Here is a 14,313-nt window from a genome sequence, read left to right on the forward strand (position 1 = left end):
ATGCATTGGGGCAGAATCACATAAAAAAAGATTGGTTTATGAAGATGCTAGTGAGCTTTGTGGAAGTAGTTGATTGGATAAGAAATATATAAAAGATATTATAACTAGAATTAAACTGGCTTTTGATGTGATGGCATTGGATGTAACAACCGTACCATCTCATCCTTCCATGAGACTGATTTTGCAAGAAACCATTTTTTAATCACGTCATCAGTTGACCCCATCTCCTCTGTATCCTGAACACATTGTTCCATCCTGTTAATGTTGCCCTCTGGCTGAAGAGTTGGGAGAAAGCATGGGGTCTGTGTGTCAATAGGTGTGCCCACCCCATAGCAGTGTTTTCCTAAAGGGGAGATCATAGAATCGTTTAGGTTGGAAAAGACCTTTAAACCACCAAGGTTTGCAGTGTGAACTTTAACTTTGCTGGCACAAGAATGCCTCCAGCTGTGTCCTTTGCCAGCGTGGTTGTACCGATGGCCATATTGTCAGCATGGCTCTTGAGGAATACATTGCTCACATGTGGCCCGGAGTGCAGCTCCAGGCTGAGCTCTGTGGAGCCAGGAGCCCGAGGCAAGAGAACGTGAGTTGGTGACCCTTTGCACAACGAAGGGCACGGGGAGCTGTGGTGCCAGCCAGGGCACTGGACACTCAGAGACAGGCGGCCAAGGACTCAGCTGGAAGACCCCAATCATCCCTACATCTGCACTGTGAGGAGGGTATAAATGCCCAGGGGTTCCTTTGCTCGGGGTCCCTCCTCTGAGGCACCAGCTCCAGCTGTGATTGTGATTTAATTATTGCATCACCTTAAATTATTTTAAGGATCTGGACGTCTGAAACTCTGCTGTGGGAACCCTGGGATAGAGCCTACAGGAAACCTCGTCTGACTGTGAGTGTGGGGTGTGCAGCTGCGAAGGGGCCTTAATCCCAGCTCAGGTGGTGCCAGGGTGGCTGGCAGAGTGGCTCCGGGATGGGCGGACTGGGAGTTTCCTTAACATGGCTGTATTTTGGAGCACACGTTCCCACCGTGCTAAACAAGCTCCCCTGAACTTGTTGCCTTCTGCGGGGGCCTGTGTAATCTGGCGCAGTTCTCCTTTTTCCTGTACCAGGGCGGTCTGTGCGGCCCTGACAAGTTAGAACCAGCCCGCGGTGAGGGCCGTGGGCTGCGCCGGGCCGGCAGCTGGGGCCAGGCGGAGCGGGGTCCGGCCTCAGGCCGCGCGGGGGCGCTGCGGGCAAAGCCCTCCAGGAGCGGGGGCGCGGGGCTCCCTGGAGAGCCGCGGTGTTCCCGGCCCGCGCCTTGCGGGATCCGGTGGGACCGGCGGCACCGCGCTTCCCGCCGCCTTCCAGCACTCTCTTGCCGCCTTACGCGTTCAATATAAAGGAAACTTCTGTCCCCTCTCCCACAGCAGGTAGGGCTGGGCTGGCGTTTCTCTGGCACAGTAGGGTAGTTCTGGAAACGTTTCGTGTTGCAAAGTTGCAGCTTTGCAATGCACACTTGCTCGGGAAGAGATGTGTAAAATGATGTGTTGTTTGTGGTAGGCTACAGGCCCTCTAGGCAGTCTTCCAAAATTGTACTTCCCAGTATCTTGTCTCATTTACAATTGTCTTTTACTATTATTATTGCTAATTCTAGTAATTCTCTGCGCGTGTGAATTCAAGTCACTTGCAAGTAGTTTTTTCTCACGTGGATCTTTCTTTCATTGACCGTGTTTTGTTTTTTCAGTATTTTTTATTCTTCGGATGTTCCTCCATCCGCAGGTTCACCTGCTTCAGTGGAATTCCCATGTACATGGCTTTCAATGCACCCCTGCCAAACAGCTTGGCTATTTGTGTTCTGAAAGGTCTAATCCAAGGAGACAATGCTCTGAGAGGTGCTGTTGTGCTGTGATCATTCACTGGGTTCCCCACTTCTGCAGGTTTCATGATCTGTTTGCAATCCCTTCTGATGCAAAGTTCTGCTAATGTGGATTCCTGTTAGTGAGAGGTGCAGAGCTCAGACGTTATCTTGCCAGCCAGTAATACAAACATCAAGAACTGTGGCAGGGGAAGCTTGAGTGACTTCAGCAGGCACTTCAGTGCATAATCAGAGTGTAACCGAAGTGGAATACACGTGAAAAGACATCAAAGATCTTGCTGTAATGCATGTAACAGTTTTAAGAGCAAGTCTTCTATTTTTTTAAATCTTTTTGTTTAGAGGTTCCAGAATAAGAATTAAAAATTCTTACTATTCTTATTCTGTTAAAATTTATTGAATAAGGCTTATTGTTGCCTGTTTTGGTTTTGTTTAAACATGAATTTAGGTATAACAATTGTAAGACTTCTGATATGTTTTATCCCGACAGATAATCTGTAAAACTTGCTTAGGTTGTATAGAACCCACAATTGTACATTGTACTATTTAAGATGATGGTGAGAACAAATGTGAGGGAGGAGTATATGTGAAATGACATAACAAGGCAAAAACATAAACCTTGTATCTTGCCTTAATTTTTTAGAGAATACTGTTTTCATAGAATGTAGTGAAGCATGGAAGTCCTGGAGTTAACCTCCAGCCATCCATATACATATATAGATATATGTGTGTGTATCCCCAGCTATCTTCTGTAGAAAACTTCTTGATGCTCTTTTCTTAAGAGTCAAAAGCCACCCTGAAGGAAAAATTAGTCAAAAACTTTTTGATACATCTAGTTTTTATAAGCTTTATTAGTTTATCAGATTTAATCCTTAAATATGATCACGTGTCTGGAGGGTGTTTTTTTGTTGCTTGTGTTTTATGTGTCCTATTACTTTAAAGGCTATTGTTTTCTAATTTTACAAAAAATGTGACTTCAACACCTGTCTTTTAAATTCATGATTAACTCACATATGCAACATTGTTGTGTAAAATGTCACACCTTGTGCACTTAATGGTAAGTGATGTACTAGGTACTTGAACTTCACATGTCTACTCCAACCTGAGTCCACACACATAATAAAACCTCCACAGTGTGGAGCACAGCACTTTGATACCTAGTCTGAGCCTTTCAGAGTGTGTTTAAGATAGGTACAAAGTGAAATATCTGGTTGCCCCATCTGCAAGCTCCAGTTTGGCAGGTGGATATTTGGAAGCATTCTCAGTCTCGTGGAAGCATCTGAATTGCTCTCTTGCTCCCAAATGCTAGGAACTGCAAAGTAGGTTTGTGGCAAGATTTCAAGGGCAGAAAAAGGATTTCTATAGAAAATAATGCTGTTATGAATAAATGATGGCTTGAGCTTGTAATGGCTCGTGATCTGTTGTAATCACAGATTGTCTTAGTGCTATCTTTATTATTGTTCTGAAAATGTGTAAACCCGCTTCTCTGTGTTTTCTTTTTGTGTTGAGGGTAAAACACTGTGAGTGAAATCATTATAGGGAGACTTTTCTGCTTGATCTCCCTGCAGGAAGTGGTATTTTTGCAATATGTCTCTTATGATAAGGTCAGAATTTTGTATTCATTTCTAAGGAAAAAAATTGTGTAGATGTTTATATTCATTTACAAGGGGAGTTTGGGCTCACCTTGATATCTGGGGATTTTAATGCAGAATTTAATAGAAAAGATATTTTCAGTCTATACAGAACTTGAAAAAATATCTTAGGTGGCAACTTTAATGAACTTGTACCAACTTTTTCAAGTTGTGGCATTCTGAACAACATACGTGGCAGTTGAGTAAGACTGACAACTTAATCCAGTTGAGCAGCCCCTTGTCAGCATGTAACTGAAACTCTGAGACCTAAAGCATGTTATGCTGCATACCTTTCATAGACTTCTGTTTTTTTCTTTTTAAGAGCTAAACAGTAGTGAATTTCACATTAAATACCTTCTTTTGAGGAATGTATAGAAGTGTGCTATGCTTCATGTGTAGTTTGGATAGTTGTGTTGCATACATTCAGCAATGTCTTGGATACTCTGCTGCCGTCATAAAAATAACAGAATCATGCAGGCTGCCGGTGAGATGTTTGGAGTGAGCATTTAGTGTATTTCCTCTGAGCAGTGTGTACAGTCTTCAGTGGTAAATGAGGTAGGAATATTGCCTAGTACAGTGTCTATCTCCACTCTTAAGTGTAGTAAATAACAGAATACAGTAAATCAAATGACTATACATATTCCCAATTGTAGAAAGCCTTAAGGAACATTTTTCTTCTATGATAATTTATTTGTTTTGTCCTTGAACTTTCTGCTCCAAATGCAAGTCATCTTTCTGGCTTCTTTAAGCTAAATATAAAACAACATTTAAACTTCCCGAAATAAAACCCAAAAATTCAGCTAAACCAGGCATGTATGGAGAAGTAGCCCTAGGGATAAAGTGGATGTTTGGACAAGAGACAGGTTATTTCTGTACATGTAGTTTTCTGGAAGGTGGTGCGAATATTTTAAGTGGTAAAAATAGCACCAGAGTCCCTGCAAAACAGCACATAAATATAATAAAAGTTAGTATTTTTGTAGTTAGTGGCTAAAACTATGTAAGAATGTGAATGGAGATGTTATACACCAGCTTTAAAAACAAAGTGCCTAGACTTTCTGAATGGTAAGTGTTATCTTTCAAATACAGAAGAACGCTCTCTGTGCACTTCATGAAAATGAAAAGCTATTGAACTCTGTCTGAAATGAGTTTGCAAATGTGTTGTAAATTTTCTTAGGGCTTAAAACTTTTGCAGTGCTAAATAATGTCTCCTTGGCGTGCAGAGTTTAGCATGCGTTGGTTAATATATAGGCTTGGTGGTGTTTGGTTTTCTTATCAGTCCACACAGTGAAATGTCTTTAGAATCTGCCTTGGAGCAGCTGGCTGGCAGCTGACGCTGCTGTTGGCACCACCCAGGTTTAAGCATGACATCACCAGAAGAAGTCAACCTCTGTGCTCAAGGAAGTTCATGTGGGAGCTACGCTCTGTGGAGCATAACTGCTGAGAACACAGAGGGCATGTAAAAATGGAATTCCTGAAAAAAATTGTTCCCGCTGCTGCTTCTGGAGATGTTGTGGATGTTGGGAGTACAGCCCGTGAAAGCTCTCCCAGGCTGCTGAAGATGAGACGGGTCAGACTGTTTTCATTAGGACAGACAATAGATGAAGACGAGGAGACACATGTTTTACATCCTGATTACTGTATGTATCCATGTCATCAACCTGGTGGGAACTGATTGCTAAGCTTTCTTCAGATCATGATTATTTTGTTAAATTGACAAATTTGAGTATAAAAGGCCTTTTTATCAGAGTTCCTATGACTATGGCGTCTCTTTAGAGCTATTTTATCACTGATACATTATCATCTGTTAGTGACCTATGTGGAAGCAATTTTTCAGGATTTCTAATTTCAGGACTTCTTGTCTTTGCATGCCTGTGTAGCTTTTCCCCCTCCTCTTTCTGGGATAAGAATATGTTTAAGTTTTTCAACTGTTATGTACATAAAATTAGTCACTAAGTTGTCTAGACAGAAGTGTGCTACACCGAGATCTGTGACTGCAGTGCAAGATGTGAGTTTTGTGTCATCTTTTCTCTCCTTATTTTTTGATCCCCTAAGTTTTCAAAGGTTTTCCTTTTAAGTGTTTTTTATCTCAAAACTGTGTATGTTTCACTTTCTTAGTATTTTGAAGATTGCACATTTTTAGAAAACGTATTATGTAAATAAGTCAAGTAAGAATATGGATATTGTCTAGAGAATTTTTAACCTCAAGAACATGGGTAAGGTTGCTTATATGATTCCTTTTTTAAAATTGTTTTTACCATGTGTTAGTGGCTAAATATTAGTGTATTGTGCTAATAAAAAGTAGAATTAGTTCATGTTCCTTTTTCAGATAGTACAGCTGGGTGGTAATGGAAAATTCAGTTTTACTTTTTTTTTTTTTTGCCTTCAGCTAAAATAGGTCAGTCTTGGGCCTTTATGGTCTTGGATTCTGCTGGCTGTCAGATGAAGTTTTTGCCCTTTGCTGTGTGGTTAGATATTTGCAAGAATTAGTACAGCTTTTAAATTTTTTTCCTTACCTGCAATTTTTTTCCTGTCTACCTGCAGTGGTGAGAGATGGAGGCATCCGTCTTACTGAGTGATGAACTTACAGTGTTAGGGAATTAAGCTTGTGGTAGTGTGAGAGAAAAGGATTTCCTTGGAAAGACTTCTCTTAGCCTCTCTGATTGTAACATGAACCACTTTTTTCAGTGCATCAGGTTGAGCAAAATAGGCAGCTGAGGAAAGCAGGGACAGTTCTGGTCTGTTAAACAAGTGGTTCCTGTGCACAGCAAATTACAACAAGTTAATGTTCTAATGCTGTGGGTTATTGAAGGCTGCCTACAGAATAATTTGTTATGGCTGCCTGTATACTTGAAAACTGATCAGACGCCCATGGTGTCTGATGGCAAAGGTTTTTTAGCCTCATTTAACTTGGAATGCTCTACAACAGCCCTGGAGTTTATAGTTGGATATCCCTGTGAATTTAATATCTCCATAGGTGTATCTCACCAATCCTGCTTTTATGCTACATTCTAATTTCTTTATAGCTCTCAATTAATATTTTTTCCACATGTTATAACATCAGAAGAAATAGAATTGTCTTTGTGTCAGGTTAAAAGAAAATGCTGTGGGCTGATTGAAGTTGGTAGACAAAACAGATACATTCATCTTTCTTCAGTGTTTTGTTGATAGAGCAAATGAGGATAATAAACATAGAATAAACTACTCTGACTCTTAAAGATGAATTTACCTCTCTTGATCCTTAAATATGTGCCAAATGGTGACTATTAGGAGTGATTTTGTGGAAGCCAGCAGTGCCTGACTAATATTGTTTAATAGTGTGATGTCATCATTTACGAAATGAAGACTTAGTGTCTGTTCTGGGATCATGCTTTTACAATAGCAGATAGTAGCTGAATCCTCTTTAAATTATCTGCTTATTTCTATTTTTGTATCTTGGTAATGGAATGAGCTGCTCTGCTGGAATAGAGCAGAAGAACTACTGTGTTTACCAGTTGGGTATGCTGCAGAAGGCAGGTGCTGACCAAACAGGTAATAAAACAATAGAATTATTTGAAAAAATATTGTAAACATTTACTTGCTTATTGTTGGCAGATGTGGTGTTAATGCACCATAGAATTTGAGGAGCTCAGTCGTCTTTTAAAGCTAAGGTGGTTTGTCCTATTACTGTGTTTGAATTTGAGAGTAAGTGGTGTTTATTTTTTTTTCTTTTTACTTTCTGTTCCTTATTGCTGCTGTTTAAGATTTTTTGGGGTGGGTTTTTTTTTTTGTTTTGTTTTGGTGAGAATTTATGTGAAATTCTGAGCCTGACAATTATTTTTAAGTATAACCATATTTTAGAAGTTCTCCAACAGGCAGACCAAGCAAAAAAAAAAAAATTCCTAGCATTGAAATCCTAAAATATTATTTTTGTAATACCAGTTAGTTGGGTTTGCATCTAGCTGACCTAAACTTTTGTGAGAAATTCAGGTGGTGAAATTTTTTGTTGTTGTTGGTTGTTAAAATATTTATCATATCAGCTGTCAAAATATTTACTCAGTATATACTTTGTTTTAGAGCTGAAAATAGGACCTTAAAAATACATGCTCTGTGATACATCTTTTAAAATATGTAGTTTCCATCGGAATGGTTTCAAGTGTATTTTAGAAATCTTTTCAGAAATGTCTTTAGATGGATAAGATTAGTACAATTGTAGAAGAAAACCACAACTGACTTGAAGTGTTTGTACATGACTGTGCATCACAATGCTTAACAGAGGTTAGTAAAGGAACTGGCAGTTTTTTAAAATTTACTGTAGAGTTTGAGTGGGCATGTTCTCAGTTGTAAAAATTTTTTTCAAAAAAAATCTACAATCCAAACAAAACATTCAAAGTTGAGCATGGAAATTTCACGTTGTGGCGTTAAAGGGGAGTGCCACAACTGCCCTGAGTGAACTGGCAAAGGCAGCTGTACCTGTGGTGTGTGAAACGTGCTCTCCTGTTGCAGATCTGTGCTTTCATTGTGTTACACGGCAGGGTAGCTAATACTGTGGAACTGTCTTAATGGCCAGGTGTGTGAGTCAAATCTGCAAGAATTGTAGAAGAGATGTTAATTTTATCAGTGATGTGAGTATTCTCACTGCTCAGAGCCCCCATGTTATTTCTGGGTATGGAACACCTACTTCACTTCAAGTGCTTCTGCTAGGAGAGTAAAAATACACCAACAGGAATGTGTTCTTTGGTGGTAAAGTAATGTAGCTGTGGCTGCCTCAGGGGTTAGCAGCAGGGGCTGGATACACATACAGTACCTGTGAGCAGTGTGTAACCTATAATATCAGCAGCTCTGCAGGGCATATTCAGTTCCTAGTTGCATCTCTAATCAGCCCTGTACAGCAAAGGATGACCTGGGACTTGGTGTTTATACATGAAATAAAAGTCAGTTTCTGTACCCAAGTGCAGAGTTTTGGTTAGAAAAGACTGGAGGGGTTGGTGTACAGCTCAATACCATGGCTTCCCCCACAATCTCTGATCGCTTGTGTTTAAAGACTGCTCCATAATAGTGTTTGGGATCCAGAATACTATTTGCATAAAAGCCTCTAACCTCTCTCCTTGTTTTCTTATCACTGTAGATAACAGTGTTTTGCTTGAGTAGTGCCCCAGGAAATTGTTCTGTGTATATTTTCCATAAGAAATAATAAGTGAACCTCTCCTAAGAGCCTTTGGAGTCTGTGCTTGGAGCTCTTTGCAACAGAAGGGAGGGAAAGGAGATTTTTGGTTCGATTTTTGAGTGCAGTTTTACAAGCGGATCAGGCTGATCTAACAGTTTGCTGTCAATGAAAAGGGCAATCTCACTCACAGCTGTGCAGCCTTCCCCATCTTCTCCTGAGTTCTGGTGTGGCTTTTCCCTGAGCTGATTAAATTCACAAAGCCAACGGAAAATGTTCCAATGTATTAGGGCCACTTTTGAAATGAATCGGCAAGGGGAATCAACTTGCTGAAAGGGCCTTTTGGGTCAGTAGTGGGGACAGCATTAGATGTCCTACCATTACCAAAAGTAGCAGTCACCTTTTGGATATCCTCTGTTTTAATTGATTTGTGGAAAATGAACTCTTAAATATTTTAGATAAATGGAAAAACAAGCATCTCTCCAGAGTTTTATTTTAAGTGCAGGCATGATAGGTTTTATTATTGCTGCTTATAAGCAGATAAAATGACCACTGGGTAAATGTTTCTTAAGAAAGGCATTAGCTTAAGATGGAGTCAATAAAGAACTGAAATCAGGTCCAGCAAATCTTTTTAAAACTAAGCCCAAGTGCAAAGAGGTACACCTCTGACTTCTTTATTTTACCATTAATACAGAAAATCAGCTATAGTTGTGTTTAATTGTCAGGCACATCTCAAATATAATTTTTACTTAATTCTATTGAAGATCTGATTTTTTTTAAAATTGCATACATGACTATATATCTAATATATTTCTGCTGTAGTTTTTCTCAGGGTTTTTTCTGAAGAATGTGTGCATAATTTTACAATGAATATATTTTAGTCAAGTGGTGAAGTAATTGAAATTTAGTGCTTCATACAAGGTGTGTATCAGTACAAATTAAAGGTGGATCTCAAGGTATTTCTTCGTACTTAGCAGCTTCTTATGTGAGGTATATTGAAATAAATGTGTGGAGTATATGCATATATAGTGAGGTAATTTACTTGTTTTCCTCTGACACATGGTGAAGAGAGCTTATCAATTTTTTTACTGCTGTTGGTCACTTACTAGATTATCTTTGTATCGCATTTGCAGGGTCTCTTTTTATGCATCTTCTGGACTTCAAGCGCTTTAAAGGTCTTCTCACACATAGTGTTAGTATGAGCTTTCATGTGACAGCTGAATCAATGTAATGGCTCAGTGTTGTGAACAGGAGATTGTACCCTTCCACCTGTGTAGTTGTCTTGTGTATTCATTTTTGGTATTCCCATTGCATGTCTATCTTTGGTGAGACTATTCTACTTACTAAACCAGAGGAAATCACTCTTCCCTTTCAATACCAGTGGATAGGCAGCAAACTGGAACACTGTGAGAAATAACCAAGAGGAAATTTAGGAAGTTAATGTCAGTAAACCTGCTGTTTGGACTTTGTTTTTCTGTTCTTTTGACTGTCTGTCCTGCAGATTTGTAAGGTAAAAAGTAAGAAGTAATAAAATCTCCAGCTTATTAAGGGAAAAAAATAAAAAGTGAAATTGGACAATACTTAGCTGCAAATATTCATGGAAATGTTATCTTTAGGCTAATTCTTTGAAATAATGCAGATAAAATTTAGTGGTAAAATTGTAAATTAAGCAAACATCTCTTGACCTTTCCAATCTACAGTTATTTTTAAGGTAATTGTGAGAGGGACAAAACAAAGCTTTTAAGTTGAAGGAGGGGGAGAGAGACATGATACATGTGGGGGATGTGAGAAAACTTAACATAGACAGAAAAACAAGTTTTCAGAAGATTCTACAAAAGCTGATTGAGGAGAGTTGTGAAGTGATGAAGTCAACAAGATGTGGAGCAACTTGTTGCAAAAATATCTGCTGCTGTAAAACTGTTCTATCTGTGATATACTGGTAATAGAAGAACAAAAATATTCTTTTAAATTTTGTGTCTAAGGTGTCCACAGGCCTTGGAAGTGACATTTTGAGAGAGACAGAATAGTTTAGCATGTTGTTCCTGTTTTGAATGATACTGTAAATATCTTGCACATAGAACAGATTTTAAAACTTTATCTGCTGTCAATGTCTGTTAGTGATCCCAAGGCAGAGTATGTAAAAGGGTGGATAGCAGGTAAAACAAAAGTATCAGCTTATTTTTAAGGACCTGTTTTCTTTGAAGTAAAAAAACTGTTATCCTTTAAAACATTAAAATTGATCTATGGGCTAAAAAAATCTAAACTAATATCCTCCTAATGCTCAAGAATCTATTTGAAAGGTCAGTATAGTATTTACTAATAGGATTAATTCAGCAACTGCATATGAAGATGCCATGCTTGTGATACCAGCAATTCAGATTAAAGTTACAGAAAGGTTAGAATTGGAACATTGTAAAACAGCTTTTAAATTATCACTTAAAAAGAAGTCTGTGTTTCAAATGGAAAAGTTTTAGTTTGTAGGTGATCAGACTAGTTTTAATCTCCTTTAGGCATGTTTTTTTCTGTTTCTAATGAAAATGTGAATTGTAAGTGGAAGAGTCAGATATGATATTTTTCAGTAATTGATATTTTTGATGACTGGTAGTTTCTGTTGGCTGCATTTTTTTTACTGTTTTATGTCTTTGTAAATTTACAAAGTTTCTAGTTGCTTTTGTTCTAAGCTCTTCAGTAACAGGATAGTTCTTACCCTGTGAGTTCTAACTTTATATGTGTTCCTTTATTGTGTGAATCCAAACTGGAGGAAAAAGGCTACTACTTCAACTACATCTTCTTAATCAAAGGCTACTTTGGAAAGCCTTTCCATTTTCAGTATATGTTATTTTTGGTGTCTCTGACTCAGCACTGAATATATTGCCTTTAGTTGCTCATCAAGTAAGAATATGTTCTTTCAGGTAGCAAATGCTGTTGAAGAGTAGCTGTGATTTGGGAAGCAGTGTTAGTGACGTTGGTTGTTTCACTCGACATGCATCCTCTTGTTCTCCAGCCAAGTTCTAAAAGGTCCCTTCAAGCAAGGACCCACCCTCCCAGACAGGAGTGTTCTTGACTCATGCTTGTAAATTTTTGATGCTTGTATTTATTTATAAAAGAAGGATTTTGTTATGAGAAATCCAAACACACTGGTGTTTTGAAGAGATGGGTAAAACTTTCAGAAAGCCATGTCACTTTACCAGTGGAACCTTCTCAAGAGATTGTTTCTGACTGCAGCAGTTTTTCATGACATGCTCTGGATGTTCAGGACTTGGTGTATCCTCACTTCATGAGCTGTGCAATATGCCTTTGTAGGGCGATACTACATACATAATAATAGTTAAAAAAATAAAACTATATAAAAATAGTTACAAGAATATATAAAAATAGCTGATTAGTCTAAAAAGGTACGTAGGGACATGTATGTTGTGGACCCTCATTGCTTTGGATACTTTCAATGCTCATTGACAAGACCCGTATGGCAACATAAGCTTCAGATACTCTAACATCAGGATGCTGTTGCACGGTCATATTAGAGACTGACTCAAAACTGTCTGGTGTCACTTGGTACCTCTTAAAAATGCACTGGTATGAGCTTTGTCTCAGTTAGTTCTTTGAGAGGATGACGTGCTGTAGAAAAAAAAAATATTGTATTTATCTAGTGTGTTGTTTTCAGTCTGTTAGAGTTAGTTTAAAACAGTTTTTTCTTTGTTGATTGGGGTTTCCGCAAATTCTGTTTCATGGAAGGAGCCATGCAGAGCAGAGTAGGTTAATTTGCCCAGATATTGAGGAAGTTATAGACATTTATAGGTACATTGTATGTTTGGATAATTAATGTGTTCATATCAGTTGCTGGGAGAAATGAACAGCGTGCAAATACTCTATCAATGAATAATATGACTGACAGATGGGGAGAGCCAGTTGAATGAACAGAAGAAGCTAAAGCACGTTGTCCACTTCATGTTATCATCTTGTTACCACCTGATTTCAGCTGTTCATTTTTCAGTAATTCGTAGGGCTTGCAGTGGGGTGACACCATGGCTCTCGTTTGATGTGCTGTGCCTGATGCAGGTGTGTGGATGCAGAGCTGCCTGCCATGGTTCAGGTGGAATGCTGGGCTTTGCAGCTGCTGCCCTGTGTGCAGCTGTTGGCAGAGGCCAGTTTGTAGTCCACTAGCTAAGGCACTTTAAGGAACTCTGTGTTGTGGACTATTTGCACAACTTCCAGACAAACATGGCCTTGTAAAGTTTTAGTGTGTGTTAGGTGTTTAGTATCTAACTGTTGCGTTTAGCTGCCCTTGGTTTGTTACTACTTCTGGTTCTGTCCCTTTCTGATTTTTGTATTTCTTTTCTTGCTTTTTTGTAGTGTAACAACATGCTTGCTCAAGATAAAGGCTCAGAAAAGACACTCATGAATTCTTTTATTTCTGATTTGCAAAACAATGTATATTTTACCTTTTAATTATTGTTTTGAATCTTAAAAGCATCTCTATTTTTTACTTACTCTTCAGGTTCCTACAAGAATATGTGTTTCACAGAAATGGGAGAGCTGCAAAATTCAGCATTATAAACAGTTAACTGTTCAAATCCTGGTAGCTAAAGCACTAAAGAAAGGTGCTGTAAATATTTTCTGGCTTTGGAGTAAAGAAATATGCCATTTTAGTTCAACTGTGAAGAATGCCATATTGATGTAATGACTCCATTTATTTTTTTTATATTGACTGGTGGAGCTCCATGTGCTCCTGCCCTGTGTAAGTGAAACATCAGGAAAGGCAGTTTTAGGAGCTGAAACCTCAAGAGAAAATTGACTGTCCATGCCTTACCTCTCCTTGCTTTCCTTTTTCTGACTCTCAAGTACAACTGTCCAAGTCCTTATACTGTGTGTGCAGAGCTGCCGCCTACATAGGATTGAAGCCATGGTGGAATAAGTTGGTAGGCTTGTGATTGTGAGGAGGTTTTACAGAGACACCTGCAGAAGTTCCCTGTTGTCACTGTGCCATTGCCCATCCCTCTGCCTACTCTTAAGTGCCCTGTGGCAGAGGTGGCTGAATGACACGTCTTCATATGCAGGGCTTTATAGTGTTTAATGTATGAGCAGGAGCGGTCTGCAGTGACAGTGGCTTGGGAGCAAACACTCTGCTTTGCTTATGGCACAGGGAGGAAGGCAGGAGCTCACCTCCAGGCACAGGGTGAGCACATACACAAGGATCTTCAGCTGCTCTCTGAGTTTAGTGGTAATCTGCGTCCGAGAATATTTTCTGCTCAAGTACTGTTGCGCTTGTGAGGCTTAGTAGATTGCAGCTTCTGTGCTGAGTTTATCCCTATAGGTAGCTTTTTTCTTTAATTTTTTCTTCTTTAAAGTTTTCCCAGATGAATCATAAGCTCTCAGTGGTTTATTTTTCCCCCCAATGCTCTCCATAGGGATGGAATAACCGATCCTTGCATAATGTAAATACGATGTTTCCCGTAAAAGTGGCACAGACATCAGCAGCTTGGGAGGAACAACAAAAATAGAAACATAACTGATTTGTAGCAGTTGTCTTGAGGCCTTGTAGGGTAACAGAGTTAAGCCTTTCCTTACTCTATCCATTTAAACGCCCAGCAACTAAGCAGGGATTTTATTTTCTGTGTAGCTCCATCACTGTTTCCAGGTCTCATTTAAAAGGTTGGTGAAAACTGAGGGCCGCTTCCCCAGACCCAGTGCAT

The 14,313-nt window shown here is 39.1% G+C and overlaps 1 protein-coding gene across 11 annotated transcripts in view; it reads left to right on the forward strand.

Annotated features, from left to right (window-relative positions):
- Positions 1-14,313, forward strand: part of FRYL (FRY like transcription coactivator) — a 167,311-nt gene that overhangs the window by 27,741 nt on the left and 125,257 nt on the right. For 7 of the 11 annotated variants that reach the window (XM_059844857.1, XM_059844859.1, XM_059844858.1 and 4 more), the window contains exon 1: positions 4,874-5,117. The exons of 2 other annotated variants lie outside the window; for them this stretch is intronic. In XM_059844857.1, coding sequence (XP_059700840.1) covers positions 4,943-5,117 — 175 coding nt within the window. In that variant the 5' untranslated portion in view covers positions 4,874-4,942. Of the gene's footprint in view, positions 1-4,871; positions 5,118-14,313 lie in introns of those variants that run through there. 2 more of the 11 variants (XM_059844867.1, XM_059844865.1) reach the window with 1 other exon arrangement.

The sequence above is a fragment of the Haemorhous mexicanus genome, chromosome 4 (assembly GCF_027477595.1).
Source record: "Haemorhous mexicanus isolate bHaeMex1 chromosome 4, bHaeMex1.pri, whole genome shotgun sequence".
NCBI classification, from domain to species: Eukaryota; Metazoa; Chordata; class Aves; order Passeriformes; family Fringillidae; genus Haemorhous; species Haemorhous mexicanus.